Source organism: Wyeomyia smithii, chromosome 1, assembly GCF_029784165.1.
Source record: "Wyeomyia smithii strain HCP4-BCI-WySm-NY-G18 chromosome 1, ASM2978416v1, whole genome shotgun sequence".
In the NCBI taxonomy this organism is placed as follows: Eukaryota; Metazoa; Arthropoda; class Insecta; order Diptera; family Culicidae; genus Wyeomyia; species Wyeomyia smithii.
In genome coordinates this window covers 195,905,596-195,931,771 of record NC_073694.1, presented here as the reverse complement: position 1 = coordinate 195,931,771, position 26,176 = coordinate 195,905,596, and the positions used below count along the sequence as shown (strand labels likewise).

The 26,176-nt window shown below is 40.9% G+C and overlaps 4 protein-coding genes across 7 annotated transcripts in view; 2 read left to right on the top strand and 2 right to left on the bottom strand.

Moving 5' to 3' along the window:
• Nucleotides 1-8,167, top strand: part of LOC129720491 (transcription factor cwo) — a 54,193-nt gene extending 46,026 nt beyond the window's left edge. The window contains exons 3-4 of the mRNA XM_055671975.1: nt 5,539-5,872; nt 5,927-8,167. Coding sequence (XP_055527950.1) covers nt 5,539-5,872; nt 5,927-7,005 — 1,413 coding nt within the window. The 3' untranslated portion in view covers nt 7,006-8,167. The remainder of the gene's footprint in view (nt 1-5,538; nt 5,873-5,926) is intronic.
• A 5,187-nt stretch (nt 8,168-13,354) lies between these two features.
• LOC129721441 (cysteine protease ATG4D) lies at nt 13,355-16,893 on the bottom strand. 2 transcript variants are annotated; one of them, XM_055674007.1, is made up of 5 exons: nt 16,516-16,893; nt 15,409-16,458; nt 15,023-15,355; nt 14,760-14,956; nt 13,355-14,695 (listed from the first exon to the last, which is right to left on the bottom strand). In XM_055674007.1, exons 2-5 carry the CDS (start codon nt 16,442-16,444, stop codon nt 14,426-14,428), a joined length of 1,836 nt encoding a protein of 611 aa, XP_055529982.1. In that variant the 5' UTR covers nt 16,445-16,458; nt 16,516-16,893; the 3' UTR covers nt 13,355-14,425. The 2 variants fall into 2 exon arrangements, with proteins under 2 accessions (XP_055529982.1, XP_055529974.1); XM_055673999.1 differs by having other exon boundaries at nt 16,520-16,893.
• Nucleotides 16,894-21,953: 5,060 nt separating this feature from the next.
• On the bottom strand, nt 21,954-22,955 carry LOC129717414 (uncharacterized). The gene has a single exon (XM_055667300.1). The coding sequence runs from the start codon at nt 22,953-22,955 to the stop codon at nt 21,954-21,956; it is 1,002 nt and encodes a 333-aa protein (XP_055523275.1).
• Nucleotides 22,956-23,569: 614 nt separating this feature from the next.
• LOC129729345 (THAP domain-containing protein 5-like) lies at nt 23,570-26,123 on the top strand. Of its 3 annotated transcripts, none has more exons than XM_055687864.1 (4): nt 23,570-23,970; nt 24,785-25,040; nt 25,092-25,181; nt 25,376-26,123. In XM_055687864.1, the coding sequence occupies exons 1-4, from the start codon at nt 23,662-23,664 to the stop codon at nt 26,011-26,013; spliced, it is 1,293 nt and encodes a 430-aa protein (XP_055543839.1). In that variant the 5' UTR covers nt 23,570-23,661; the 3' UTR covers nt 26,014-26,123. The 3 variants fall into 3 exon arrangements, with proteins under 3 accessions (XP_055543839.1, XP_055543848.1, XP_055543856.1); XM_055687873.1 differs by lacking the exon at nt 23,570-23,970 and adding an exon at nt 24,472-24,607; XM_055687881.1 differs by lacking the exon at nt 23,570-23,970 and adding an exon at nt 24,603-24,726.
• Nucleotides 26,124-26,176: the final 53 nt, after the last annotated feature.

Genomic DNA, 26,176 nt, shown 5'->3' with positions numbered 1-26,176 from the left:
AAAAAGTTTCTACTAGTCAGCCACTGAACAGCTGCATTAACAATGTTTTTCTTACGTAAGATAATCAATTTACTCTCCCCCCATTGTAAGATTACGTTAGAAAATTGCACACACCCCCTCCCCCCTATTTGCTTACTAATTATTGAATTTCTATTTTGTATGGAGAAGGCGTCATTACGCCGGGTGTGTAACTGGGCGTTAAGTAACGCAGTATTCATCCTAAGTCTTGGTAATGTTTGCATTGAAAAAATGGATAAAAATTGCCGATTTTTCATGGGTTTACATTTACGCACTGACGAAACTACCCATGATTCAGCAGAAAAAAATTGATGGCTTTATTTGTCGAACTCTATGGCGAAACGTCGAAAACTGACATCGTGCGGCACTTTGTGGATGCCCTGTCTTGGCACTATTGAGCAACAATCAGAGCATCGAAACAAAGCCCCGTGCAGGACGACCTTGGGCGACAAAAAGCTTCAAAGATTGCTGAAGAGGAGGACCTAGGGAAAAGCGGCTACATCGCAGCATGCGCTTGGCCGGGAGATCGTTACAACCGACCAAACAGTGAAAAAGTACCTGGCGAACATGAACGTACGTGTCAGGAAGCGGCAGTCCCGTCCACTGGTCTCGGAGCTGCAGGCAATGACGCAGCGGCAGCGGCTGAATAAGATGGTTAAATCGATTTTCTCGGCGAATCGCGACGTAGCGGTGATGATAGACGACAAGACCTATCTTACCCTGGATGGCAACGACTGGCAGGGTACTTCGTATTTTACTTCCCCCATGAAGGGAGTGAGCACCGAGGTGAACTTTATTTCACACACCATGTTCTCCAAGAAGGTGCTGCTACGGCTTACAATCAGCGAAAAGATGATGTCAAGCCGCTCTTCTTTCGCTCCGGACTGGCCGTGAACGAAGAAATTTATAATAAAAAGAGAAATACCATAAGGGCGAAGACGCGATGTTCCGGTCGGATTTGGCGTGGGCCGACTACTCGAAGCGATCATTGGAGGAGATGGATCGGCTGAATATCGATCTGGTACTCAGGTCAGCGAATCCACCCAACGCCCCCCAGCTGCGTCCCATAGAGAATTTCTGGGCAAACCCAAAGTGTAAGATCTACTCCAACAATTTTGTCGCGAAAGCTGAGGAGGAATTAAGCAATGAAACGGAGAAAGAGCTTAAAAACATGCCTACACGCATGTTTTCGTCCGCCATGGCGAATGTTCCGGTTAACTGCCCGAAGGCCGCTCACAATGGCGTAGAATTTTGTTTGCAAATAAATATAATTACCTAGGCCAACGAAAACACACTAACGATTGGAAACTTGGGACATGGAAATGCCGATCTCTCAACTTCCTAGACCTAGTACCCGCGTGCTTTCCGAGGAATTAAAAACCCGCAAGTTCAACATCCTAGCGCTGCAGAAGGTATGCTTGAAAGGGACGACGCACAGTGCGTTGAGCCATAGACAAAAATCGTTTTTCTTTCTTTTTTATTTGGATGCGCCAAATACCCAGACGTGTTCAGAGATATCTCCTGGGTTGTGAACAAGTATTGGTGAGCTTTGGGAAGCATCACAAATACTAATACAAGCATAGCAAGCGTCAGCGTCCAGAGCAATCATTAGTTTCACATTTCGTTCTAAATTGTCGCGCGTTTTCTAAACGTTGGTAAAACTTAATTACTTCGTGTATTCCAATAAAACAAAATGGAAAATAACAATCATGGTTAGTGAATATATATTTCATTGATAGAGAGACTTGGTATCGATTGCGTGTATGACTAATCGGTATGATGAGTTGGTGAAAGTATTAATCCTTAAAAAAACGCGAACTCAAACTTTCGTTAGCGTTTTAAAAAAAGTTCCACCGAGTCTCCTCTAAAACATACATCAAAAGTTTGCTTGAAGTGTCCTCAACAAAATATATAAAAGTTAGCTGCAACTTCCTGCAACTTTGAGAGATTTTTTATTTTTCGTATGTCAATGCCGATCGCTCGTGAAGCGGCATATATTTGAAAAGTGGTTTAACTGCAATGCAAGCAAAAGAACATCATGTGTATTTCGATATTGTCTCTACCAGAAGACACAATCGAACATGTTAATGAAGATTTGCACAAGTTTTCTGCTGTATATTGTCCGACATTGAACCCGAAATGGGAGAAATGCAATAGAATAAAAAAGTATTTTATGAAAAAGCATGAAATTTGGTTAGAGTCACCGCTTCTTCTTCCTCGATTCGGTGAGAATAATAATTATGAATACAACCACATTTCTTCTCGTGGACGTGCTCAGAAACTTTTTGAAAGCTGCTCAACCAGAATTAAAAAACGGCGAACTGCAGAGCTCGTTGAAAATAAAAAGAATTAGTGTTTGCTGCTACCGTTTGGAACAACTATTCCAATTTGTCTGAATATGACCCAAAACTTGACTTGATAATATAATATGCATCATGAAGAATTTTGAATTGTTTGTTACTCTGGTAATTAAATTTATAAAAATTAATTAAAATAATACGTAAAAGAATACCTAACAAATTTTTTTTTCGTTAAAATTGCGCATAAGTCACTTTTGCAATTACGTAAAAGTAAGTAAAACATAGAAACCGCAGTTTTCGTTACAATGTACAACTTTTACAATGAGATTAACGGTTTCTGGTATAGGATGAGTGCGTTGGCGTTTGGGACAGTTTTGTGATTTAGTGTATCACATAAGACCGTTATGCATTCAGAAGCTCTGAAGGTAACGAACAACTTTCCTTGTTACATCAACATGTTTTATCGACAAAATCGTGTAGTTTTGATTTTTGTCCCGTCTTACCCTACATTCAACGCACTGTGCGACGTTGCGTACGTACAGGGTTTGTCATACTATCTACCAGAGTTGTGGAAGCATACATGAGCTGGGAACTGCTTTTATAGTGCTGGGCGGGATGCAAAAGCGGGTGATCGGGTGATGGCCGATCAGTCCTAGAATGTGCAGATTGAGGATTAAAGGCCGTTTCTTAGCCCACATCTCGAAAGTACTGATGACGAAGAAGAGTGAGCCTGAAGAAGCCCCCTAGAGGATCGCTGAAACGCCGTTTAAACAACTATCAGCAGTGCTGAGGAGGAAGTGCTGAGACAGGTTAAACTGAATCAACGTAACGAGTGACGGAGTGTGGTGGCAGATATTGAATGAGAAGAACGCAGCGCGAGTAATAATGAAGCGTAGAGTCACCCGTCAGAATGTGGAGCGATATAGACTAGAAAGGAAGCTTCAAGTCCAACTCTTCAAGGAGAAAAAGCGCTGCCAGGAAGTGGAGGAATGATAAGAACTCAACAAGTGCAACGCACACACAAAACACGAAAATTCTATCAAACTCAACGCATCCGCAAGACCTAAGGCTCCCACGAGCCCAAATGTGTAGGGATATGGATGGAGGCATTCCGACGAATAATCATGAGGTGATCGATTTTCAACAGATCATGTTAATTTATTTGCGGCTCACGTGGATATTGTCGGCAGAAAATTCGAGAAGTTGGTAAACCAGTACACTGGGGTCTTTTTTTACGCGGTTGGTTGTACCGCGTTGAATAACTCCGCGTAATTTTAAAGAATCGCGTAAAAAAAACTCCATTCAATAATAAGTTCCGATTAAAAATAATGGCACGTAAGTAAATATAAACTTGAAAAATGATATAAAAATGGTAACGAAACACACAAAATCAGTTTATAGTGCTTCTAAAATGAAAATTCATTGAAGAACATGACAATAACTTTTTTATAATAATTTTGCTACATGTTTAAGCTTTTGTTTCTTAAACGGAAGTAAATCGCAACGACCCTGACTCGTATCGTTGTACAATTATTAATGTATTTTTGTTCCTTCCTTCCGAATAAACAGAAATTGCCTATTTTTTGATAACAGCAAATATATTGAAAATATGCATCATTCAGATTAATAAAACAAAATATCTTATTGTCATGAACCATACGTTAGATTTTCACTTTATTGGATTTACTTATACTAAACTTATTTAATACCGCGAAAAAATAATCTTCCAAATCGCGTTAAAATATTCCGCATTATTTCAAAAAACCGCGTAAAAATAATCCGCGTTATTGTAAAAAATCGCGCAACGAAAGTCGTGTATAAAAAACCGCATAAAAATAACCCGCGTAAAAAAGACCCCAGTGTATACCCGACTGAAACATGAAGCAGACAGGATCCGATTAAAGGTTAATACGTCTAAAACCAAGTATACGCTTACAGGCGGGTCCGAGCACGACAGGACACGAATAGAAAATACGGTAATATTCGACGGGGATGAGTTCGAGGTAGTCGACGAGTTTGTGAACCTCGGCTCTCAACAAGCCGGGAGATTAGAAGGCGTATCATCGAAATAAGTCGTGCCTACTATGGGCTCCATAAAAAACTACGGTCGCAAAACCTGAGTCTTCACACCAAGTGTATCCTGTACAAAACACTAATAAGACCGGTCGTTCTCTACTGCCCATAATTGGAAAATGGTCTTATATGCCATAGACATGAAATCGAGAAAAAACGCATTTCCAATGTTTATGTTTGTACAAAAATTTTTGAACGTACAAGATAACTTTTGTAATGAGTACCATCACGTTTCATATTAGTCAGCCTATACACCAGAGAGACGCCGAGACACTCACCATTAAGGCAACTGTCAACATCAAAACGGGCGAGTTGTATAATTTTGCATTGCCGTTATCCGTTTTGATGTTAACAGTTGCCTTAACGGTGAGTGTCTTGTCATTTCTCTAATATACAGGTTCCCTATTTATATATACTAGAACGTTCCATCCGTCAAGCATTTTTAACGCAGTAGCCCGTTTTCAATAATAAACGCAGAGAAAGTTGACAAACCCGTGTGCAATTTGGCTAATATGAATATTTTGAGAATGATATCGTGTTTGGTTTGTAAAAAAAAAACATAATTATTTGAAACAGTATGACAGTACAAGTGAGTACGAGAAGGACGACGAAACAGATTTTTCGTGCCTCCACCACATGATAATTCAAGGAAGCTGCGAGTCCTGTCACCTGGCTTGTATGTTTCAAGAAGAAAAAGAAACAAAATACTGAATCAACTACGAATATTGGTAGAAAACTCCAGGCCACAAGACCATCTCGAAAGTATGCTAAAACAATATGCAGTAATTACACATTGGTTGGTATACATTCCGGTTGAAAACATCTTGGATATTAGACGATTTCTCAATTATTTTGGATATTAGACGAAAGTATTTCCCATTTATTACCTCTTCAAATGTATTTTTTGACATTCGGCTTCCGTATGGATGTTGTTTGGGGTGTTTACCATCACGAGAAACTGTATTCTCGATTGTCACAGCTGAAGATCGTTTGCGATTCTATTAATATGAACCTCAGTACGGCCAAAACATTCATGATTTAAATGAATTTCGAAAGTTGTCATATCAAATTAGTATTTTTTGTTTTTTCTTTTCTTGCTTCCAATAACAAACTTTATCCTTACCGTTCAATCTCTCTTCCCTTCCAGCAAGATCCGCTGTCACATCGAATAATCGAAAAACGGCGCCGCGATCGGATGAACTCCTGTCTGGCGGATCTGTCGCGGCTGATTCCACAGCAGTACATGCGCAAGGGTCGTGGCCGTGTCGAAAAGACGGAAATCATCGAAATGGCAATCCGCCACCTGAAGAATCTACAAAACCAGGAGTGCGTCCGGGAGTCTTCCTGCGCGGAACAGTACCGCCTGGGCTACAACGATTGTCTGACCGAGGCGGCCAAATTCATAATCCGCGAGCGGGGCGAAGAGATGTGCTATCGGATGGTGACCCACTTGAAGGAACATTGCAATGAAATTATGAAAGGTACGATGTCCACTTTGTTGGGTGAATCTCTGTAATAGCAAATATTTTTTTTAGGTGAACTGATGAAATCCCGATGCGGCTCCGAGATACCAAACGGTGCAAGCCCAGTGTACCTGCACCCGGGACCTTTATCACAGCTTCGTGAAATGCTCTCATGTCCGTCGGATTTGGAGCACAGCAGTAACGACCATCACGACGTGAAGGACCTGAGTTTTCGTAGCAGCACCAACAGTAACAGCAGCAACCCACCTCAAGCTGCCGTTATCACCTCGACCGCCCCAAGTAACGTGCAGCTTCTGGACAACTCCAGCAATCACTCAACGATCGATTTTGAGTCTTCGTCACCTTCGAGAATATCCACCAGTTCCACAAACGGTCCGTTACATCACTTTCAGCAAGACACCAACAACAACATCAATGCTCAGCACGAAAGCGTCCTGCGAACCATTCGTATGCGAAAGTTTTCCGAGACACAATCGCCAGAACACGAGCACAATCACAACAGCTACAAGTTCAAAAATTACATTCAACAACGCTTCTCGCAGGACACCAACGGTCACGAAAACGGCCACATGACGGACGGTCCGCACAGTCCATCTTCGATTCCCGAGGATCAGACAATGATTGAAGTACCCTCGCAAGCTCAGGGAAACTCCGGTCTCAATGGACTATGCCCAAAGCGTAAAACCGAATGCGCCCCAGCTGCAGAGGAAAGTGAAGAACCACTGTCTCTAAAACGGAAGGTTACCCCAATGGAAAAAGCTTCTCCTTCACCGATAGCACACGAGGCAGAGCATGACGAGCTGTTCATGGTGGAGAAAAAGCCCAAAAACGGCTTAACCGAGTTCAAAACGGAACATATGGGGAGAAGCGCATTCGCGTCGTACACCGTTCCCATCTTTGCCTGTCACACACAGGGCTTCTACGTGCCACTGAATGTGGATTACGATACCCTACTGCCATACTTGAACGGAATTGATCTGTTCGGCAAAAATTACCCCCAGATGCCCCCACTGCATCCCATCAACATCAGCGTCAACTACTCCCCTGCCAGCTTGCTGAAAACAACTGTCAATGGACTCAGTTCGATTGGCAAGGTCAAACTGGTAGAGGGAATGGTCCCCGGATGTTAGAAAATAACGGGAAGGATCTCTGAAATATTCGTAACACCTGAGCAAAAACCGAAAAAATGCAAGTGATTGATCTTGTCCAAATTGTTGTTGGTTAAAATTAGCAGTTTGCTGGACAAGTACTGCTTCTGTCGCAAACAGAATAACCCAGCTACGGATTACGACCATCGACAAAAAACACAACCCCCCTCCCTCATAACCCAAAAAGTGCATTTTCGCCATTTCTAGTGCATTTGTCCATTTTTTTATACGTAACTCAGCTACCCGTGAATTGTTTTCATTAGAAGAAATGTGTGTAGTGCTGCATACTTAATTGCAAACCTGCGGCTGTTAACAAAAGTGCGTGAAACTACAAAACCAGAAGAACCACGATTGAAAGATAAGAAAAAAAACAAGTTTCATTAAAGCGTGAGGAACACAAACAAGTAGGAATTCCATTGCTAATAACGCTGAAGAACCAAGTAACTGACTTATAACAAATAAATTTAACAAATCGAAGTATGTGTAAATGTATAATTAAACTCAGGTATACAATATTTTTAGCAAACCATAGAAACATGCCCGCGCAGAATTTAGATAGAAAATGATAATTCAAATGAGCCTGACCAGCGACGAGTTGTGGAGTGCTGTTAGAACAAGAAACAAAACATGAACTAACAAACACACAATGTAACGCAAAAAAAAGAAACAATCCATACAATAGATTATCCTACCTTCGTTTGTGGAAGCAGTCAGTGCCACTTTTCAGAAACAGTTTCTAGAGAGAAGGAATACGACAAACATTTTTTCTACCGTCAAATGAAAGTAAACTAAAATCTTTTAATCTGTGATACTCAGTAACAACAGAAATATAACAAAAATAACAAACAATACAATAAAGGCAATGCCGCTGCGGACAAACGAGGCGCCTGAGTGCCGTTCTAGTGAAACACTGTGCTTCGAACCACGAAAGGGGCAATGGCAGTAAACAAAACAACCGTAATGGCTTTGTATTTGTTAACCAACCAGTCGCTTTTTGTCTTGTATATTTGTCTAACCGGAAAAAAAGCGTGGAAGTAAACAAAACAACAAGAAAAGAAAACGTTTTTACTACAACAGAATGAAAGAAGACAAGTGCTGTAAATAATGATAGAAAGTCAACCAAATAAATTGTAATGAATATAAATTGTCACTTGTAGAATTAATCTGCACGGTGAGTGATGACAATTTTCACACTATAGAATTAAGAAAAAAAAACATGACGCTTAGAGCTGTGGGACAAGTCTTCATCCTTGTTGCTAGATTACAAAAACAACTATGTACCAACTTCAGTGGAAACGCACAGTCCACAGTCAAAAACGCACGCACATTTGGGTTTCAACCAACCGGTTAGTGACTTTTCATTGGCAAGGTATTTTGTAGAATTTACTGACGAACAACAGTTGAATGATATTGAAAATTGATATTGACCAAAATTCTGGGATAAGTCTAGAGAAACATTTCGAAAGGTCCAATCTGCTTTCATCGCTTGTAATGATCGGCTTTTTATTTTGTTAATGTTTCAGCTGTAGCAAATTTCCTTAACGAGGTTTTTGTTTGGAATGCTAGATTAGACTCTCCACTACCAAATTGTGCAAAGAACATGTCTTGAAAAATGTTTGATAAGTCGTGGTGGATGAAAGAAAGCGATTTATCAACCTGTAACTAATGATTAATTGTCTTTGAAAGTGAGATTTAACAAAGAGAAAAATATCCATTTTTGTGGTTAGCACTTGAACCAGTTTATGTTGATTTTCAACAAACTACCTAATTGTGGCCTATCCAAAAGTTCTGAAGCCGCTATCTCAATGCCAAGAAAAAGTAAAATTTAACATGCATGGTATACATTCGTTTACAAAGTTGACAGCACGAAGGTATTTGTTTATCACCACATTACATTCAACTCCGTTCATTTTTCCGGAATTACATCAAGAAGATCAACTTCAAAAATGGAAGTTTTTTGTTAGTAAGGACAAAATCGAATTTTCACAGTAGTACTATAAACAGTGAGAACAGAGAAAACGTGATAATTTCCAGGTTGTAAATCGGTGATCTGAAGAATGGGAGATTTCTGATTCTTTCAACTTATTTCCAAACATGGTTGAGATCTGCTTAATTTAAATTCAGAAATATAATGTAGGAAATTGATTAAATTTTTATAAAGCATTTTTTTTTTCAAGTTTAGATTGAAAACCAAAAACATAAAATCCACTTTATAGATCCTGCATACCTACATACCTGCATACCTACTTTTTTCATTCGAGATAGGTACTGACTAGAATAATGAAAATATTAACTGATCGGTTCACTTTCATGAATCCGGTCATTAAAAAACATCTTTGAAACATTAACAATTAAAAAGACATTGAGTTTGTTCAAAACATTTTGCATTTAACTATGACTCTGGTGTTTTTCATATGCATATGATTCCACGTTACGGGCACCAGCGTCGAAGGTTTTTCTGGCTGCAGAGTATTATTAGGGATGAGCAAGTCGTTCATATGAACTCAACTCGACCTCGCTGACTGACTCGCCGTAGACATCTAGAGTTATATCGTCCGCAAAGCCCACAATCACCGCTCCCGGTAAGAGATTAAGCTTCAACGCACCGTCATATAAGGCATTCTACAGTGTCGGACCCAGGATGGGCTGTAATCGAAACGCATTTCTGTCCCTCATGTGTGTTGTAGACCAGCACTTGATTCTGAAAGTAGCTTTCCAGAATCTTGTACAGTGTCACCGGCACTCCGAGACTCCGAAGCGCGTAGGCTATAGAGTCCCAGCTGGCGCTATTAAACACGTTTTTCACATCTAGCGTGCAACCCTCGAGGTTGCAATTAACCCAAATTTGTGTAATTTGTGTATGTTGCTTGTCAGTTGTGTGTAGGAGTTGTTTTTGTTTTGATTTTTGTTGTTGTGGCAAGCAACATACTCGCCACTGCATGTGTAATTTTAATTCGTTGTTTTCTCGGTAGATTTTATTAGGTGTCTTAGAATTTAAGTTTTAGATTATCGGTGTGAAATGTATCGCGTGTGTAACGAGATTAGGTCCCGTTTCTCCTCCCGTGGCAGAAAAAAGGCAACGCATAATCGGATGGCTGGCAAATGTTAACCGGTTTGGTTTTTATGCTACGGCGGGGAGATCGCTCTAAACCGCCCAAAAAGAAAGACGCGTTTTGACCGCCGGGAAAAATTGCGATGAAAGCGTTAAGTGTCGTACCGCGTGTATGTGTGAAATTCTTGGACCAAAAAGTGATAGAAACCGATACCGCCGACCGCACCAAATGAAGCCGACAGCGGCTTTTATTGCGGTTCAGTTTCAGACGTCTTGCAGTGACAGAAATTGTTTCTTTGGACAACCCGGTCGAACGAGCTATCCCATCGGCGACAGCAGCGAAGAGCCTAATTAGTTCTCTACCAACGGATTATTAACACACCCGCCATTGCTACGGGGAGGACGGGAGGTTAGTAGGTCAGAGTTTTTTATTTAGTTTCTGTTATTTATTTCCTTCGTTTTTTTAGTGTACTTTATTTGCTTTAAATAAATTTATTTCCACCCAATCTAATCCCTTTTTGGAGAAGTACCCCAGTGCTACACCGCCCGCCGGATAAATCGGCCCAGTGAAAGCTGGGTAGTAAGTCGCAACTTACAAGCGTGACAATTGCGCAATAGCGAATGCGCCTTCTCTTGCGCTGGAGTGTTACCTCGGTCGTCGCTTACACTTATCCGGGAAGAGGCAGTCGTCTATGCATTTCTGCATACCCGCCTTGAACAACCCGGGGGCTACCATTATGGCCGTCTTAATGGCCAGGTTCGGGATTCTGTTCGGTCTCGGTGCCTTGCCCACCTTCAGGAAGTTTGCAGTCTAAATAAGTTCACCGGCCGTTACCCTTACCACCTTCTCGACCTCTGCGCGACTGCTGTCACTCACTGTTTGTAATGACTCAGCAATCGGAGGCCAGGGGTTTGGCTCGTTGTGTGGGAAAAGTTCGCTTAATTATCCGCTCCAACATCGCTGGTGATTGCACTGCCTGAGCTGACGAGCCTCTGGTGTTGGCCGTAACGACCCTATAAGCGTCACCTCATGAGTTCGGTTTAGCACCGACGCAAAGGTACGCACTGCGGAGGTCAGCTATCACCTTTGGGGGTTTGAAGCCGTTGGTGGTGATGGGTGACTTCCCCACTCAACAGCCCAAGCGTTGAAGTCACCTATCACCACCATCGGCTTCTAATCCGTTAGTTCCACGGATACACAATCGACCTTCCGAGTGAACCTCTCTGTAGACCAACACGGCGGAGTAGAGCAGTAGAACACTCCGTTCACCTTGGCAACCACGTAGCCCTCATTCGAGGCTGACAGAATTTTCTGAAACGGGAACCCGCCTGTCATCCATATGGTCAAAATCCAGGACTTATCCGCTATCCAATTACCGTTTCCGGCAGGGATGCGGTAGGGGTCCGATCCGATGGCAATGTCCGACAACGACTCAGTGGCTGCTTGGTATAACAGTTGCTGTGCCGCGTAGCAGGGGTTCAGGTTTAATTGCGTCACCCTCACGCCTGCAGTTTAGTAGCCGACTTGCCGGGCACTTGAGCCCTCCCAGGACGTGCTTAGCATCTCGCTTACCGGTGCATACCAAGCACTTGGGAAGCGCCCCACAGTTCCGCGCTTTATGGCCTGCATCACCGCAGCGTCGACATAAACTAGACCGGGCCCTTTTACAGGACCACTAGTTACAGAATCGGGCCCATTACAGGACCACGACTTAAATCCCCTCTCGAAGCACCCGAAGCAAACATCGGGCTGCTGGAGGATGCCCAGCGGGCATAGCAACCAACCAACCTTCAGCTTGCTTTTTCTCGGGGCTTTGCTTCCTTCGGACGATGGAGGCTTTACGGTACTTACCTGGGTCCCAGAGAAAGCCTTTCGAAGGCGAATTGCCTCTACGTCCACCACAACCCCACATTTCTTTTCAAAGGCTTGTGCATTGTCGCACCCTTCAGTGATTTCGTCTGTGTTTGCATGTCCTTCCCCAAAACTTTGTGGGCTACCTTTTTGTAGGTAGCTCCCTTCCTCTTCGCGTCCCTGCTGCGTAGTTCTAGGATCATTTCGCCGGTACTAGATCGGTGAATGATCCGAACATCCTCACCCAATTCCTTAAACTGGGTGTCGCCTCTCATGACCCTCAAGACCTCCGAATACTTAGACGCGACAGCTTTGAGTATGAGCGCGACACCCTTGCTCTTCCCCTTCTTTCTGGTTTCTCGGCTCGGTTTTCGCGCGTTTGCCGCTTCTGCTGTTTGTGAGCCTAACAATCTCCGTTGACGGACCAGCCGGTGGGCATGTCTCGATAAACCTCCTTTTGATGCTCGCCGGAGTCTGCTTGGCGAACGATAATGCGACCGCACCCGCGATCGCTCCCGCATAAACTTGTCAATCGGGTCGATATCCTTGTTCGTGTAGAGAAGTCACCTTTTTGGTCCCGTGGTGGGCTATGCCGAAGCAGTAAGGTCATGGCTAGAGTAGGTCGCCCATAGCGCCTAATGAGCAACACGACTACGACCGGCGTAAGTCAGTAAAGGAAATCTGGTCTTTAGACCAATTCGCCATTATCTGGGCGGTTTCCATCGGATCATTCTGTGGAGGGTTGATGTACGGCAGACTTTTGCTCGGTGAATGCAAACGGTTATACTTGCCGGGTAGTCTGTGCTTCCAACCGCTGCACCTTAACAAATTTGGTAGTCCTGCTTCGAATTCGCGACTACGAAGTTACAAAAGATTTTGAAGGCTGTTCGCACTCACGCGAACTCTCATATGCGATTGTCAAAATGTGTGTGATGACAAAAGCAAAAATATTTCCTACTTTCTTTTTCTCATGCAAAAACCAAACAAACATCAGCACCTTCGTAGTCTAGAATAATGCTGCTTCAAATTGCCATGGAAACCGTGAGATTTGAATGACAGTTAAACCATGGGCGAACTGTCATCCAATAGTTTTCGAGTTGTTTTAACACGTGATTTAAAAACTCGAGGACGATATATTTTTTTTAAACCTTGTTTTGCTCAGAGAACGCAGCTTTTTTAGATGATGTATCGCTAAACAACACAATTTCGGTTTCGGTTTTTTTGTGAATTGAGTTTGTCTGTTTTTGAATACAGTCAACGTACGAATGAGCCTTTTTTCAATTGAACTGGAAGTTTTTTGATTGCGGTCAAAAGATCCATCCGTGCATTTACTTCAGTACTGGCATAGCCCAATAAAGGGTTAAGCAAGTTTAGGTTCTACACGGGAAGAATTTCACAACTAGATTACCAGCACGGAGCGCGTTGCATAGGTTGTATTTTTCAATTAGTATTATTACAATCACAATTTACAGGTGTATGGGATCTGTTACAGATAATCGTTATAAGGTATGATGAATCTGACGCATCGCGTAATTATTGTAGCTTCTTCTATGTTTAAACAGATATATGTTTGCAGGGAAGGAACACTGGATGTTAATAATTAAATAATGAATGTCCCTTCTCCATTCGACAAGACGATTGCTCTTAAACTATAGGTCAATTGAAGGAATATTGCTGAGCAAAGAAAATAAATCGCTAATCAAGCATTTTAAAACCACATGTGTGCAAAATTGAGTATCGCGCAGATAACAATTAAAAATTGGATATAAGAGTTTGAAAAAAATAGCAAAGAAATATTCGAGCTTCAAATCACCGCTCACTTTAAACACGCACAACATACAGAACTTCGGTACCGTTATTGAAACAAAACATAGGATAACAAAGCTTTTTCTAATCGGAAGTATTATTCTTGTCGTGTAAACAAAATTTTGAACTAATCATAAAAAAATCCGAATGATTCGATAAGCGCTTTATTCTCGAAGCCAGCTTTCGAGGTGGTCATATGAGGTTGATCGAATGCCAATAGTACGAACAAGTATTAATTTGTTGACATACACTATATCCATAAATAAATAATTACATAATTATATTACTTTCTACAGCACAAATAGGACTTGTTTGCGTTATAAAGAAGCGCATTTTTTGCAATAACTCTCTAAATAATTCAAATGTAGCTATTATGATGAAGAATATTCTTAATATCTTACTATACCCCTCATTATAAGTACATGCTATGATTTTCGTATCAGGTTCAACCCTGGGATGAAGTTCGCGACATCCCAAGCAAAACAAGCCAGCGATACAAACCTGCTTTTTTAGATTTATGTTTAAAACAAATCTGCTAGTCGATGAAGAATTTCTCTATTATTTGAACTGAAAATGTGGGGCTAACGGGAGACTCTTGGCGGAATGCGTATCAATTCTGTATCCGGCAGGTGCTAGCGGATGCGCACTTACCGAACCGAGTGGTTGTGCGTCACGGGTGAAAAAAGCCGAAATTATACAATCACGAACTCAATCGATTCGTCGTCGTCATCGTCATCGTCGTCCTGCACTTGCAATTGCTGCGACTGCGAAGCGTGATAGGTGGAAAGTGGCGGCGGAGCCGGCGGGGATCGATAGAGAGGTCGCTGGGGCAAATCGATCTGCTGTTCGCTGCTCTTGCCTCGACAGAATACGAACATCGGATAAGTAATCTCATTGAACTGATGCAAACCTGTTGAGCTAGTGAAACTACTACTCATCGATTGTTTCGCTGGCAGAAGGAACTAAAACGAAAATTATGAAATATAATTCCACGGTTTCACGAATCGTGCACTTCCATTCTCTAACCGGTTTAACGTTGTCGACAAATTTGAAGAAATCCTTTCTAGTTTCACAGTAAAATCCGATGCAGCAACTAGGGTCCATTTTGCTAAGTTTCATTTTTCTAGGCGACTTGCAGTGGAATGACGAAACCGCGAAGTTTTCCTGCTGTACGTCTACCATGTCCTGGCAATAGTGCGGATCCAGATGGATAAGCTTATCCTCTAGATCGAAAAATAAAATACCATAGCAACAACACAACGGTTGATTGAGAAACGAGTCAGACTCACCCTGATAACCTACAAAGTACAGTGAATGCTTTGGTCGTCCGCCGATGATACCAATGCAATTTTCTAAACTAAGCATCGCCTTCAGGCAGTCACTGTAGATCAGATTTAGTTTTTCCGTTCCAAGACGTAAAGGCACCAGCAGAATCAGAGCCTTCCAGTCTCTTGTGTTTTCCGACGATGGTAGGGGGCAATTTGCAGTTTTAGCATTGTTGATGCATGGAGAATTTGTGGCGGAAGCGTTAGGGCTGTTATGCGATGGCATCTTTTTCTGCCACGGTGCTACGCTAGGAGACGCAGACACCGTGCACTCGTCAATTATGTCCTGTATATAAACTAAAAAAACAACATGATACTTACAAAACAGTGAAAACATGTCAAATACCTACCGGCACAATCCTGCGCAACGTAAACGTTGACTCCATCAAGATCAACAATTTCCTGAGAACCAAGTTTAACCGCTTGTCTGATGAGATGGGCAACCGCACCGGGACCATACCAGTCTCCAGGTTTCTTGCCTGTTTCTTTACCGAGCGCCACCAACGTGTGTATCGAAAAAGGACTGGTCCGTGAAGAAGTATCCCCGAACCAACGGATAATCTTGCGGTGAATACCGTCTTCGTAGCTGAGTGAGTTGTAATTCAGCCGCAAACTTTCACCCGACGAATCCCATCGCCAGTTACGGCCCAGGAAGTGAGTCAAAAGACCTTGTGCCAACAGCATCTGCCCGGACCGAATCATGCAACCCCAGCCACAGTCGGAAGTATAGTTTGAATCGTCCATCGTTTGAAATTCTTTTCGGTACGTCATCCAGAGACGTGAAATGAAATCTTTTTTGAATGCTTCGATACCTTCTTCTTCCACAATTGCTTCGGGGCTTATGTCTTCTATGGCATCCGTACCAGTTTCTTCCGGTGGAGACTCCACATATATTTCCGAGGTTTGTTCCTGCAGTTGCACGATGGGATGCTGTACATTTGCGAATACTAGTTGATTCGTTTCAATATTGCTGCTCAGTTCAAGCGAGCTTTCCATCGAAGGTATTGGAGTGGGCTTTTGATGATAACATCGCCCCAGCAGCCAGAGAGGTTGTTCCTTGGAAAAATTCGTTTTAATTTTTCCGGTCCAGCCAAACTTTACATTATTCCACATGGTCATAAGCTTAGATTCAACCTTTCCTTTCAACTCGTCACTGCCGTTTCCTGTCCCGGAGCAGCCAGTTCGAGTTGGAGTGCTACGACTACTTCCGGGGCTGCATTCCAGATTCATTCTGCCAAGGTCGGAAATTTTTCTACTCGGAGTCTCATTTGTACGCTGCTGATGATACATTGGCTGTTGACCTTCACCCTCGGACATACTTCGTATCTGTTGGCTCACGTTCAAGCGCCCGAACGATGTCCGATTGAGTAGAACATCGTAATTCATTTCCTGGCGTTTCCCTGCAAACAAGATGTTTAATTCGCAACTGAGGGGTAAACTCTGATCAGGTGACTCACTTACTAGCAATAATGCCCGCTCGAAACTTCCCAATCTGCTTTGTCTATAGTTTCTACTAGAAGAGTTCAAGGTTGCATATTCTGTTCTGGGCAAACTTTGAAGTAGATCGATTGCGAGGAGCTTTGATAACGTAATGGATTGTAGGGCTCCAGGTGAACACAGTCTTTGCAGAACAACAGCCCAACTGATAAATATGATGCTTTTTCACAGTTCGATTTAAATGCTGACACAAACTCAATGACGATGACCGTACGTAATATGTCTCAAGTAATATGTGTATGAGAAAAAAAAATAATGGAAAAACTGATGTTTTTTTCTAGATTCCCTTTACTGCTTTGTTCTGTTTCAGTGGTTGTCCTGTCACAACAGCACAGGGTGGTCTCTTTATACGTGCGGAGAAAAACGATGCCAGCATTTTTTTTAAAAGGAGTTTTCGCCACTAGTTTTTTATCAGTGCAAGGGAAACATTTTAGCAAACAATTACCGAAAGTATTTATTCAATGCAGAATGTTCGCCATGTCAAATGAACTGCAATACACAAAAATTTATTTCATATTTTTTGTTGATGGTTACTAGGAAGTCGATCACTTATAACTGCAGCTGTATAATTTTTTAATGGGGGCAAGCGGGGCAAGTACTATCTGAACCAGGGATACCAGATTTGTCTGCAAATCGCAGATTTTTAGTCCGTGTGCAGATTCATATTGATTCGCAGATAATTGAAGTTTTTTTATAGTTCTTGCAGATTTTTGTCAGAGTCTCCTTATATTTGCGCTGACTTTCCCAAAATGTATGCAGATTTTTGTAGACTTTCGCCAAGTGGTGACCTTTTTTTTGCTCGACAGTTTTCTTCTTCTTCTTCTTCTTTCTGTTTTCGTACTGAAGCCTTCGCTGTCAGTTCGATTGTAGCAGGGCCAGTTGCAGCGACTATTCGCGTTGACGGTGTTGCTGATATTTGTTTGGTTTTTGCATGCGAAAAAGGAGGAAGGAAATATTTTTGCTTTTGTCATCACGCACATTTTGACAATTACATATGAGTGTTCACGTAGGTGCGAACAGCCTTCAAAATCTCTTTCAACGCGAATAACCCGAATATGCCCTGTGTCACGTGCAGGGTTGTACAGATATCACAAGTCAAGTTTTGTGTCTTTTACAAAGTGGCATATTTCTTTAATTTGTTTTAGTTTTTTTGATTTGAATAGTTCCACTAGGTTAGAATATTTTCCAGCAAAGGAGTATTTTGTCCTGTTTTTCACGTATTTTGCACAGTGCAAAATTAAATGCTCAGCGGTTTCCGGAACGCCGCACCTCTCGCAATTTGAGTTGTCCGCCAATTTCATTTTGGCGTGCCAGTACTTCGACCAATCGTGGCCTGCCATGAGACGATTTAATAGACGAACCTGAGTTCCGTTCAGATTTTGATTGGTGAACCATGGCTTATCATTGATTTCATTTTGTATACCTATGAAGGTTTTTCCTTTTTCCTTTCCATATTCTTTGTACCAATCGTTAGCTTGAAAATGTTTTCGTTTTTTTTCAGGATCCAGTATACAGTATATATCATATATCGAATTATCCAATGTTTCGCAGTGTTTTCCCTCTGTTCCTTGCTTGGCAAGGTCGTCTGCCAAGTCATTGCCTTTATCACCGACATGGCTAGGAATCCACTGTATGGACACCTTCCAGCGGGATGCCAGCACCAGGATATCGTTGATTATCTCTTCTCGTTTCGATTGTTGTTTCGCATTGTCTAGGATTTCGCATGCTGACTTGGAGTCCGTGAAAATAACGTGCTGTTTTAAACTTTTACCATTGACTACTTCCAACGCTACTTTCATCGCTATTAGTTCAGCTCCTGTTATGCTTACCTCATTCATGAGGTGAAAGAACAATCTTTTTCTAGTGCTCTAGTGCAACAAAAATTCCTATCCCAGAGCTTTCGCCTTTCTTTGATGCATCAGTGTATATAAGTCCTCTGGAGCAAGATCGCGCCAAATGACCTATGGTCGAATATCGACCATTTTTGATTTGAATGAAACTTTGCACACGTATTTGGCTTAGCAAACTGAGCATTTTTCACAGGTGGAGAGATTTTTTACACCCATGAGTTACATTCTAAAAGGGCGTATGTCTTTTGGCATAGGTTTTATTCGAAGCATTGTAGCCCAGAAACCGTTGGTTGTATAGAAAAACTGTCTGAGAATGAGTTGTAGGGAATTAAAACTGCACCATAAAAAATATACACTATACAAAAAAAAATTGTTTTGACCAAAGAATATTAAAAATAAACATTAAATTTCAATTTAAAAAAAAGAGTTGAATTTTTATTTTATTTTTTTATTTGAAGGAACTTGACGTTAATACGCAACTTTAAAAAAAAAGTCCAGGATGGAAAAATGAAAAATAATTTTTTTATGGTAGATTAATTTTTTTATAAAAATTCTAATTTAAACATTTTTCAAAATATTTGTATTCTGATGATTTTAAAAGATGCAGAGAAACATTTAAAATCGAAAAGCTCTTGGTAGTTAACATTCTGAAGGCATCGGTTTTCGAGTTATTTTTAATTTAAGCTCGAAAAATTATTAATATTTCGGAAAATACACGTTTTTCTTAATTTGTCCATGGTTCTCCAGCAAAAACCATACGTTCATTGGAATGCTTGATCAAAAATATACAATTCATTCTTTGACAACAAAACGATCTTTTCCATGTAGGAGTATTTGCATTCTTCCGTGTGATTATTAAAGTTGGCTTCTATCAACTGTCTACCTACGACTGTTTGTTGCGCAATATTCCGTGCTATTTCCTTTCCTGTTGTGAATTCTTGACGTATGTCTAATGGTTCTATCCCTGCAATCGCCAACAAAGTGTTGAGGGGTGTAGTTTTGGTGCACCCTGTAGCCTTCCGTAAACTTTGGTTGTTAATCACTTCCAGTATTTTTCTATTCGTTTTCGCCGCATTGCTATGAATTGTTGACCCGTATTCCAAGGTACTTCGAATCAGTGCTTTATGGATGTTAAGCATCGTTTGTGGGTGTCCTCTTTTTTTCATTCCACTTATGACTTTAATCATGTTGAGTCTGTCATTTAGTTTACACCTGAGTTCTCTAATATGTCCTCCAAATGATCCCAGATATTTATGTGATGTTACGGCAAGGTTTTGTTTCCTAGCTGGAAAAGCAGTGCCTTTGTTTTTGTCGGATTTATTTTTAGTCCCAGCTCTTGCGCCATGTTAGCGAATTCGTCAAGATAATTTTGACCTTTCTCACTAAGGTCCTGTATATTGTCACCTGTCACCAAAATACCGAAATCGTCTGCAAATTGGACGAGTTCCACTCCTTCTAATTGTATTTCATGTAACCCGATCGTGAAAATATTGAAGAGGGTGGGAGACATGACGTCCCCTTGTGGTATTCCTACGCTTATCGTTCTGCTTAAGGTCCTATCGTTCATTTGGAAAATGGTTTTGCGGTTTTTGAGGAAAGCTCCTACCCATGTTATGATCTCTGCGGGTATACTTTTATTCTCCATGATTTCTTCCAACTTCGTCACATTGACATTGCAAAAGGCATTACCTAAGTCAACGAAAATGGCTGCTGTTATTTTTCCATTACGTTTGTTTGATTTAATCTTGTTCACAACGTAGGATACACACGTGTTAGTGGACAGTCCGGTTCGAAATCCAAACGACTTTTCCGGGATAATATCTTTGTGTTCTAGATGAATTTTTAGTTTCTCTAGTACCGCAGTATTAATCACTTTGGTGCATGTCTGTACCAATGAAATTGGTCGTTTTCCTTCAATCTTGGATTGATCTTTCCCTGTTTTCGGAACCGCTATAACTTTTATTAGTTTCAATTGCTCATCAGGATAGCCTCTGCGCCATTGCTCGTTCAGATCTGACAGAATGTTGTCCACAACAGCTGGACTCAGCTGCCGGAGCATTTCATAGCTTATTCTATCCTCTCCTGGGGCTGACATAGTTTTTTGGAAGCTATTATTTCTGACCATTTCGCCCTGTCCAAAATATTGCTATTTGCAAATGTCCCTCTTGGTATGGCTTCGTCTATTTCGTTATTCGGGCCGAAATGTATATCCAGAAATCTCTCCGCCATTTCTATATCGATGGTATCTTTTACCAGTTACTTTTCCTACCAATGTCCACAACTCTTTTGAGCTGGCGCAGGGATTGATTTAGTCTACAAACTCCTCCCATTTGCGTTGTTTTTCTTCTTTTTTTCGACGTTGGAAAATAGCAGCCTCTTCCTTAAACCTTATCAGATATTCGATACTAGACGTCCTATTGAATATCTTTCTCGCTTCACATTTTCTTAACCAAGCTTTTTCTACAGTGGGACTCCACCAATATTTTGGTGTAACTTATTTTTTTTCTGCTAGCTTTACATGCTTTCCCAACTTGTTCGCGTAGTTCTTTAACATTTTCCACTTTTGACGCGTCCAGTTTGCCAAGATGCTCCTTTATTTGGTTTTTGTTGTAGATCCATCGTTGTTCATTTTTACCAGTAGTTCTATCCAAAGTGATCTGGATTCCCAAGTGGTGACTGCCAACTCCGAAGTCCAGAACATGCCATCTAACTTCCCCGTAGAGTTCCGGGGAGCACATAGATATATCTATTGCAGTGGCTTTTTTATCTAGCTGAATTGGGATGAAAGTGTTTGAACCATCATTCAGTATCAGCAAATTGTAGTCGTTAACTAACTCCATCAGAATACTTCCTTTTCGGTCATTTTTATCATCTCCCCATTCTGCAGGGTGAGCATTCCAGTCTCCACATATGAGCACTTTTTTGTGGCTTTTCAATGCGTCAAAAACACGGTTGATATCATCTTCGAATTCGTTGAAAAGCGATGCGGGCTACTATATACGGAAGCAATCATTATATCGACACTAAGTATATGCACGGCAATTGCTTGCGTGTTTCTTGTCAAAGCCGGTAGATTAATCTGTTTGAAATTAAGTGAATTTTTCAGGTATATAGCTGCGCCCCCGTATCCATCTTCTCTGGATTGCAGGACGCTGTGGTAACTCGACATTCTATATTGTTGACTTTTTTCAGAGGTCAGTTGTGTCCACGTCTCCGATAGCAACGCTATGGAATGATCTTCTTCCATCATGACTCTCTGTAGTTCTTCTTTATGTTTGTTCATACTTTGTATGTTACACTGCAATATTTTAATTTTTCCTGCCATTTTCCTTGTTATATTTTGTTTGACTGTTCACACTTGCTGCTTTTTTTTTCAAATTACACTATTGATTGCTTTAGATTAAAATGTTTCTTAACACATTGTTTAATTTTTTCTCCCACTTCTTCATCCATGTTTACTTCTTCGATAATTTCCGAATAGAAGCTCATTATCGCTGACTGATATTTGTTTCCTGCACTAATTTCCGCCTTTCTAACAGCTTCTTCGATCATACGATTCCACTTTCCTTTTTCATCCACTTTGAATGGGTTTTCAATCCTGTTCCATTTACTTGTTCCGTGTTCTTTGACATTCCTGACGAGGATGCCTCTTCGTCCGTTGCATACGAATTCATCTCGTTGTCCATTTGTTGATTGTTTTCGTTGTGATTGGAACGCCGTCTCTTTTGTTGGTTATTGGGCTTCTTCTCTGTATATGTTTTTACCGCTGCTGTTACTGGTACACGTGGAGCATTGGTCTTTTGCCATTGCTGATTCAAGTTGCTACTATAAGCAGCTGCTTCTGCCACCGTCGGAAAATCCTGAGGGTTGTTGAGAGGTTCGTAGTAGTTGGTATTTGGTGTCGCTACCATTTCTCTTGCTTCTACGTATGTGTAGTTTGTTTTAGACATTATCGCTTTGATCTGTTGTTCTTTTTTCTTGATCGAACAAGAATCGCTTCCTGTCATGTGTGTATTTACTTTACAGTGAATACATTTTACGGTTTGTTGACACTGTTCATATTCTTCGTTTGTTTCGTGCCGTTCGGTACACCGGCCACATCTTCTTGCTCCCTTGCAGTCCTTACCACGGTGATTAAATCGTAAACAGTTGGTACAGTGAATCACCTTTTGTTGAAAGGTTTGAACCCTTGTGACGCAACAAAATAGCCTGATGCTTTCCGGTAGTTGACTCGCTCTGAATGTAATCGAAACTCTGGTGGATGGAACGCGCTCATTACCCTCGTATCTATTTAGACGATAAACTCCCACGATAGGCACGTCACTTTCTAGATCGTTTTTGATTTGTTCGATCGGGATATCTACTGGGATACCAGCGATCACCCCGGTTATACAGACCAAGTGCTTCGGAATAAATGCTGTATATACTCCTCCTTCTTTATTGACCGTTTCTACTAGCTGGTTAGCTCGCAGATAGCTGTTCAGGAACACTAGAATTTTGTTTCTGCTGGACATTTTCATATCTACTGTGTGTCTCTTGAATGCTTCCATCGCGCCTAGCTTTGATCCGAGCGAGTATCTATTTATTTTCACTTCCCGGTTGCTTTCTCGTGGGACAAACATCACACGGTATGGAGCACTGTCCTTTATCGTATACACGAACACTTCTCGCTCCTTATTTATTATCGATTTTCCACCGGGATCCGGTGGTTTTTCTTCTCCTTCTATAACCTCACTTCCGAGTAGTGCCTGTTGGTTCAGTCAATACGCGGTATTATTTATTCCTCTTCTCAGTCTTTTCGCTTAACTCAAACACAAGCTCTTCTTTTTTCTGTATTGCGAGTCAATTTTTCGCTTTTTACACGGTATTTTTACTCGAAAACTATAGCATATGAGACAACTCCTTTTCGCGTCCATTTTTGGCCACGTGTCATAATCGAATGTGTCGACAGTTTTCGATTTGCCGGTTATTTTTGCAGTCTTTGGGCGGTTTTCACCTGGCGCCTCGGGCGGGAAGACATGTGAAGATTTTAGAAAAAAAAAAAGAACTTGGCATCCCTGGATAGAACGGATAGATATTTCTCAGATTTCAAGCAGATTTTTCCTGTTTTTCGAGCAGCTGCAGATGTTTTTCAAAAACATCTGGCATCTCTGTTTTGAACATAGTGATGTTTCACCTGTGCACATTAGAGACTGTGTAAAATTACATTTGTTTTCCTCAAACCGTAAATTATATCGCGTAAATTTTTAAGCTAAGATGGTTTTACACTGTTTCGTACCTGGGTGTAAAAGTTACGGCACGGACGATGTGAAATTTTTCACCTTTCCAACAGAAAGAAGTAATGTGAGGGAAGAAACGCTGAAATTGTTGCTGCAGCGAAGAGCCAAATGGATAACTGCTTGCATGGTGGACCGTAATCCGAAACCGTACCATCGGATATGTAGCCGTCATTTCGATTCCGGCAAACCAGCAAAATTGAAAGACACATGCAATGTTGACTGGGTACCGAATTTGTATTTGCCGTTTGCTTCAAATCACCAGCACCATACTCCAGATAAATTGCAGGTATAAGCTGCGACGTAAGTTTCAGCAACAACAAGCATCTTTACTCCAGAGAAGGAGCTGCTCGAAATGTATCATTGCAAACAAAAAACAGCGGTTTGTTTTTGTTTTTCTCAGCTGGTTTTATTGCAGAGTGGCCAGCGTATTTCCAATTTTAACTTTCCGCATAACAATATTTTCCTCGTTTGTTAAGTGCAATGATTAAACGTTACAAGCTTATAAAGCTTTCGAATATTTTTTTTTTGAAAACTAGAAATGTTTTCGAACAGTTTGGGACATTGTTAAAAACCATCTGGCATCTCTGATTGACAGCTAGTAACTTATTTGTGTAACTTGTAACTTTTGTGCTCGCTTTCATAAATTTATAAATATTTACAAGTTAAGATTTTGTTTGTTGCAATAACCTGTTAGCGTACAAATTGCCAAGGCATAAAAAGTAGGTTATTACACATCCCTACTTTGTAAACAAAGCGTAAAACTAAGTTTCATACTCTGATTTTGATCTGTTAATGACTAGAATTTCTCAATGAGAGTTGCCTGGAATTTCAGTTTTTCGAAGGGTTCTATGATAGGTTTTGAACCTCGCACTTGGGATACAACGGCAACATGTGCCTTAGACAAGCACGTTCTGTTGCTTCGAGTATGTACCTAGTTTTCAAATGATAATTATTGAAAATAGAAAAAGACTTAAATCCATTTGGCCTTTATACCAGCAATATTTCAGTTTGCGCTCAGATTCTAATGGATTCGCCGTTTGGTGTAGAAATGCTCTATCAATCGAAAAAAAAAAATTAAACCTAAACCATCTTTTTTATAGATGCCGTATTTCTGTGCAGTATCAGGATGCCATAACAAGGTTTCCCGCAATCCCAAAATCGCGTACCATTATTTTCCGCGTAACCCGGAACAACTGAAGCACTGGATCAAATTTTGTGGATGGGGAGAAAGCTGGGTTCCGCAGAGAAATCAAGGAATATGTGCAGTTCATTTCACTGATGATGATTACGATGATCGATACCAAAAGCGACATGAATTGATTGGCGCTAAAATGCGTCGGAACCTAAAAGCAAATGGTAAGTATTAATGGACGGCGTGGACAGTTCCTAATTAAAATTATTTTTCAGCACTACCGAGCATTGGTAGATCTTCGACGATTGATGAAGTACATTTTGAAACGGTAGACGTTGATGAGATACCTGAGAAGATGGCTAGAGGTTTGTTTAACATCTATTGGTTGAACATGTTTTTGAAACTCTTTTTAAATATAATTTTCCCCTGGTTGATTTTTGGTTACCCGCTTGTTTAAAAAATAATGGTTAAACTGAGCGAATTCAAATTTAAAGCGATAAGTTGATTTGTTTTAAAACTTGAAGAATCATTTTATACATTAAAATTTAAATACCTTCAGGTGCAATATACGATGTCCCATTCACTCCTACGAAGGATCCACTAGGAAGAACGACTGCGAAGAAAAGTATGAAAAGTGATGAGGCTCCAAATAGTTTTTCTAAATGGCGACACAAGAATAGCATGTACGTTGTAAATCCATTTTCTAAGAACGCAGATTCGTACAGTATAGAAGAACCCAAATTGTCAGCGGTAGAAGACACAAGAGAAGTTTTCTGTGTAACTGACAAACAGAAATCCCTGAATACCGAGGACGTCGGTAATGCGAAAGACTATTTTCAGGTTACCCCTAGATATCAAAAAGTCTCTAAAAACTTGCTATTCAGGAATATTAAAAGAAAGTATCCTGAACCAAAATTATCGGAATGCATTAGCAAGAGCAACCAACAAGGATCCACTGAGTCGAATCATCCTATTGATACCTTTTTTCAAGGACTTGCAGCAACAGTTAAAACCTTCTCGACGAAGTACCAGTTAATAGCGAAAAATCGAATGTTTAACGTTATTTCGGAACTGGAATGGGAACAAATGCCACAAAAATCATCTGACTCTCGTCCGCCAACTCAAAATGAGCTTTCGGACATACAACATGTATTGAATAGCTTAAACCACGACCACAACTTCTCCCAGCGCTGCTAATGTAAGACATACAGATGAAACTACTTTTTTAGTTAACTCTATGTAGATAAAAAACCAACGTGAACACTGTAAGAAATTTTTGCAAATAAGTAAACCTTGAAAACACCTGAACAAATGGATTTTTTGGAAGAAAACCTTAACCACTCACAGATGCAAAGCACAT

Coding starts and splice junctions, on each gene's coding strand:
- LOC129729345 (XM_055687864.1), top strand. CDS start 23,662: ATGGTTTTACACTGTTTCGTACCTGGGTGTAAAAGTTACGGCACGGAC. Junction 25,041..25,091: donor TCGGAACCTAAAAGCAAATG/GTAAGTATTAAT, acceptor ATTATTTTTCAG/CACTACCGAGCATTGGTAGA. Junction 25,182..25,375: donor ACCTGAGAAGATGGCTAGAG/GTTTGTTTAACA, acceptor AAATACCTTCAG/GTGCAATATACGATGTCCCA.
- LOC129721441 (XM_055674007.1), bottom strand. CDS start 16,444: ATGAATTACGATGTTCTACTCAATCGGACATCGTTCGGGCGCTTGAAC. Junction 15,356..15,408: donor CGTTGCGCAGGATTGTGCCG/GTAGGTATTTGA, acceptor TTGTTTTTTTAG/TTTATATACAGGACATAATT. Junction 14,696..14,759: donor TTGTCGACAACGTTAAACCG/GTTAGAGAATGG, acceptor TTTTCGTTTTAG/TTCCTTCTGCCAGCGAAACA.
- LOC129717414 (XM_055667300.1), bottom strand. CDS start 22,955: ATGGAAGCATTCAAGAGACACACAGTAGATATGAAAATGTCCAGCAGA.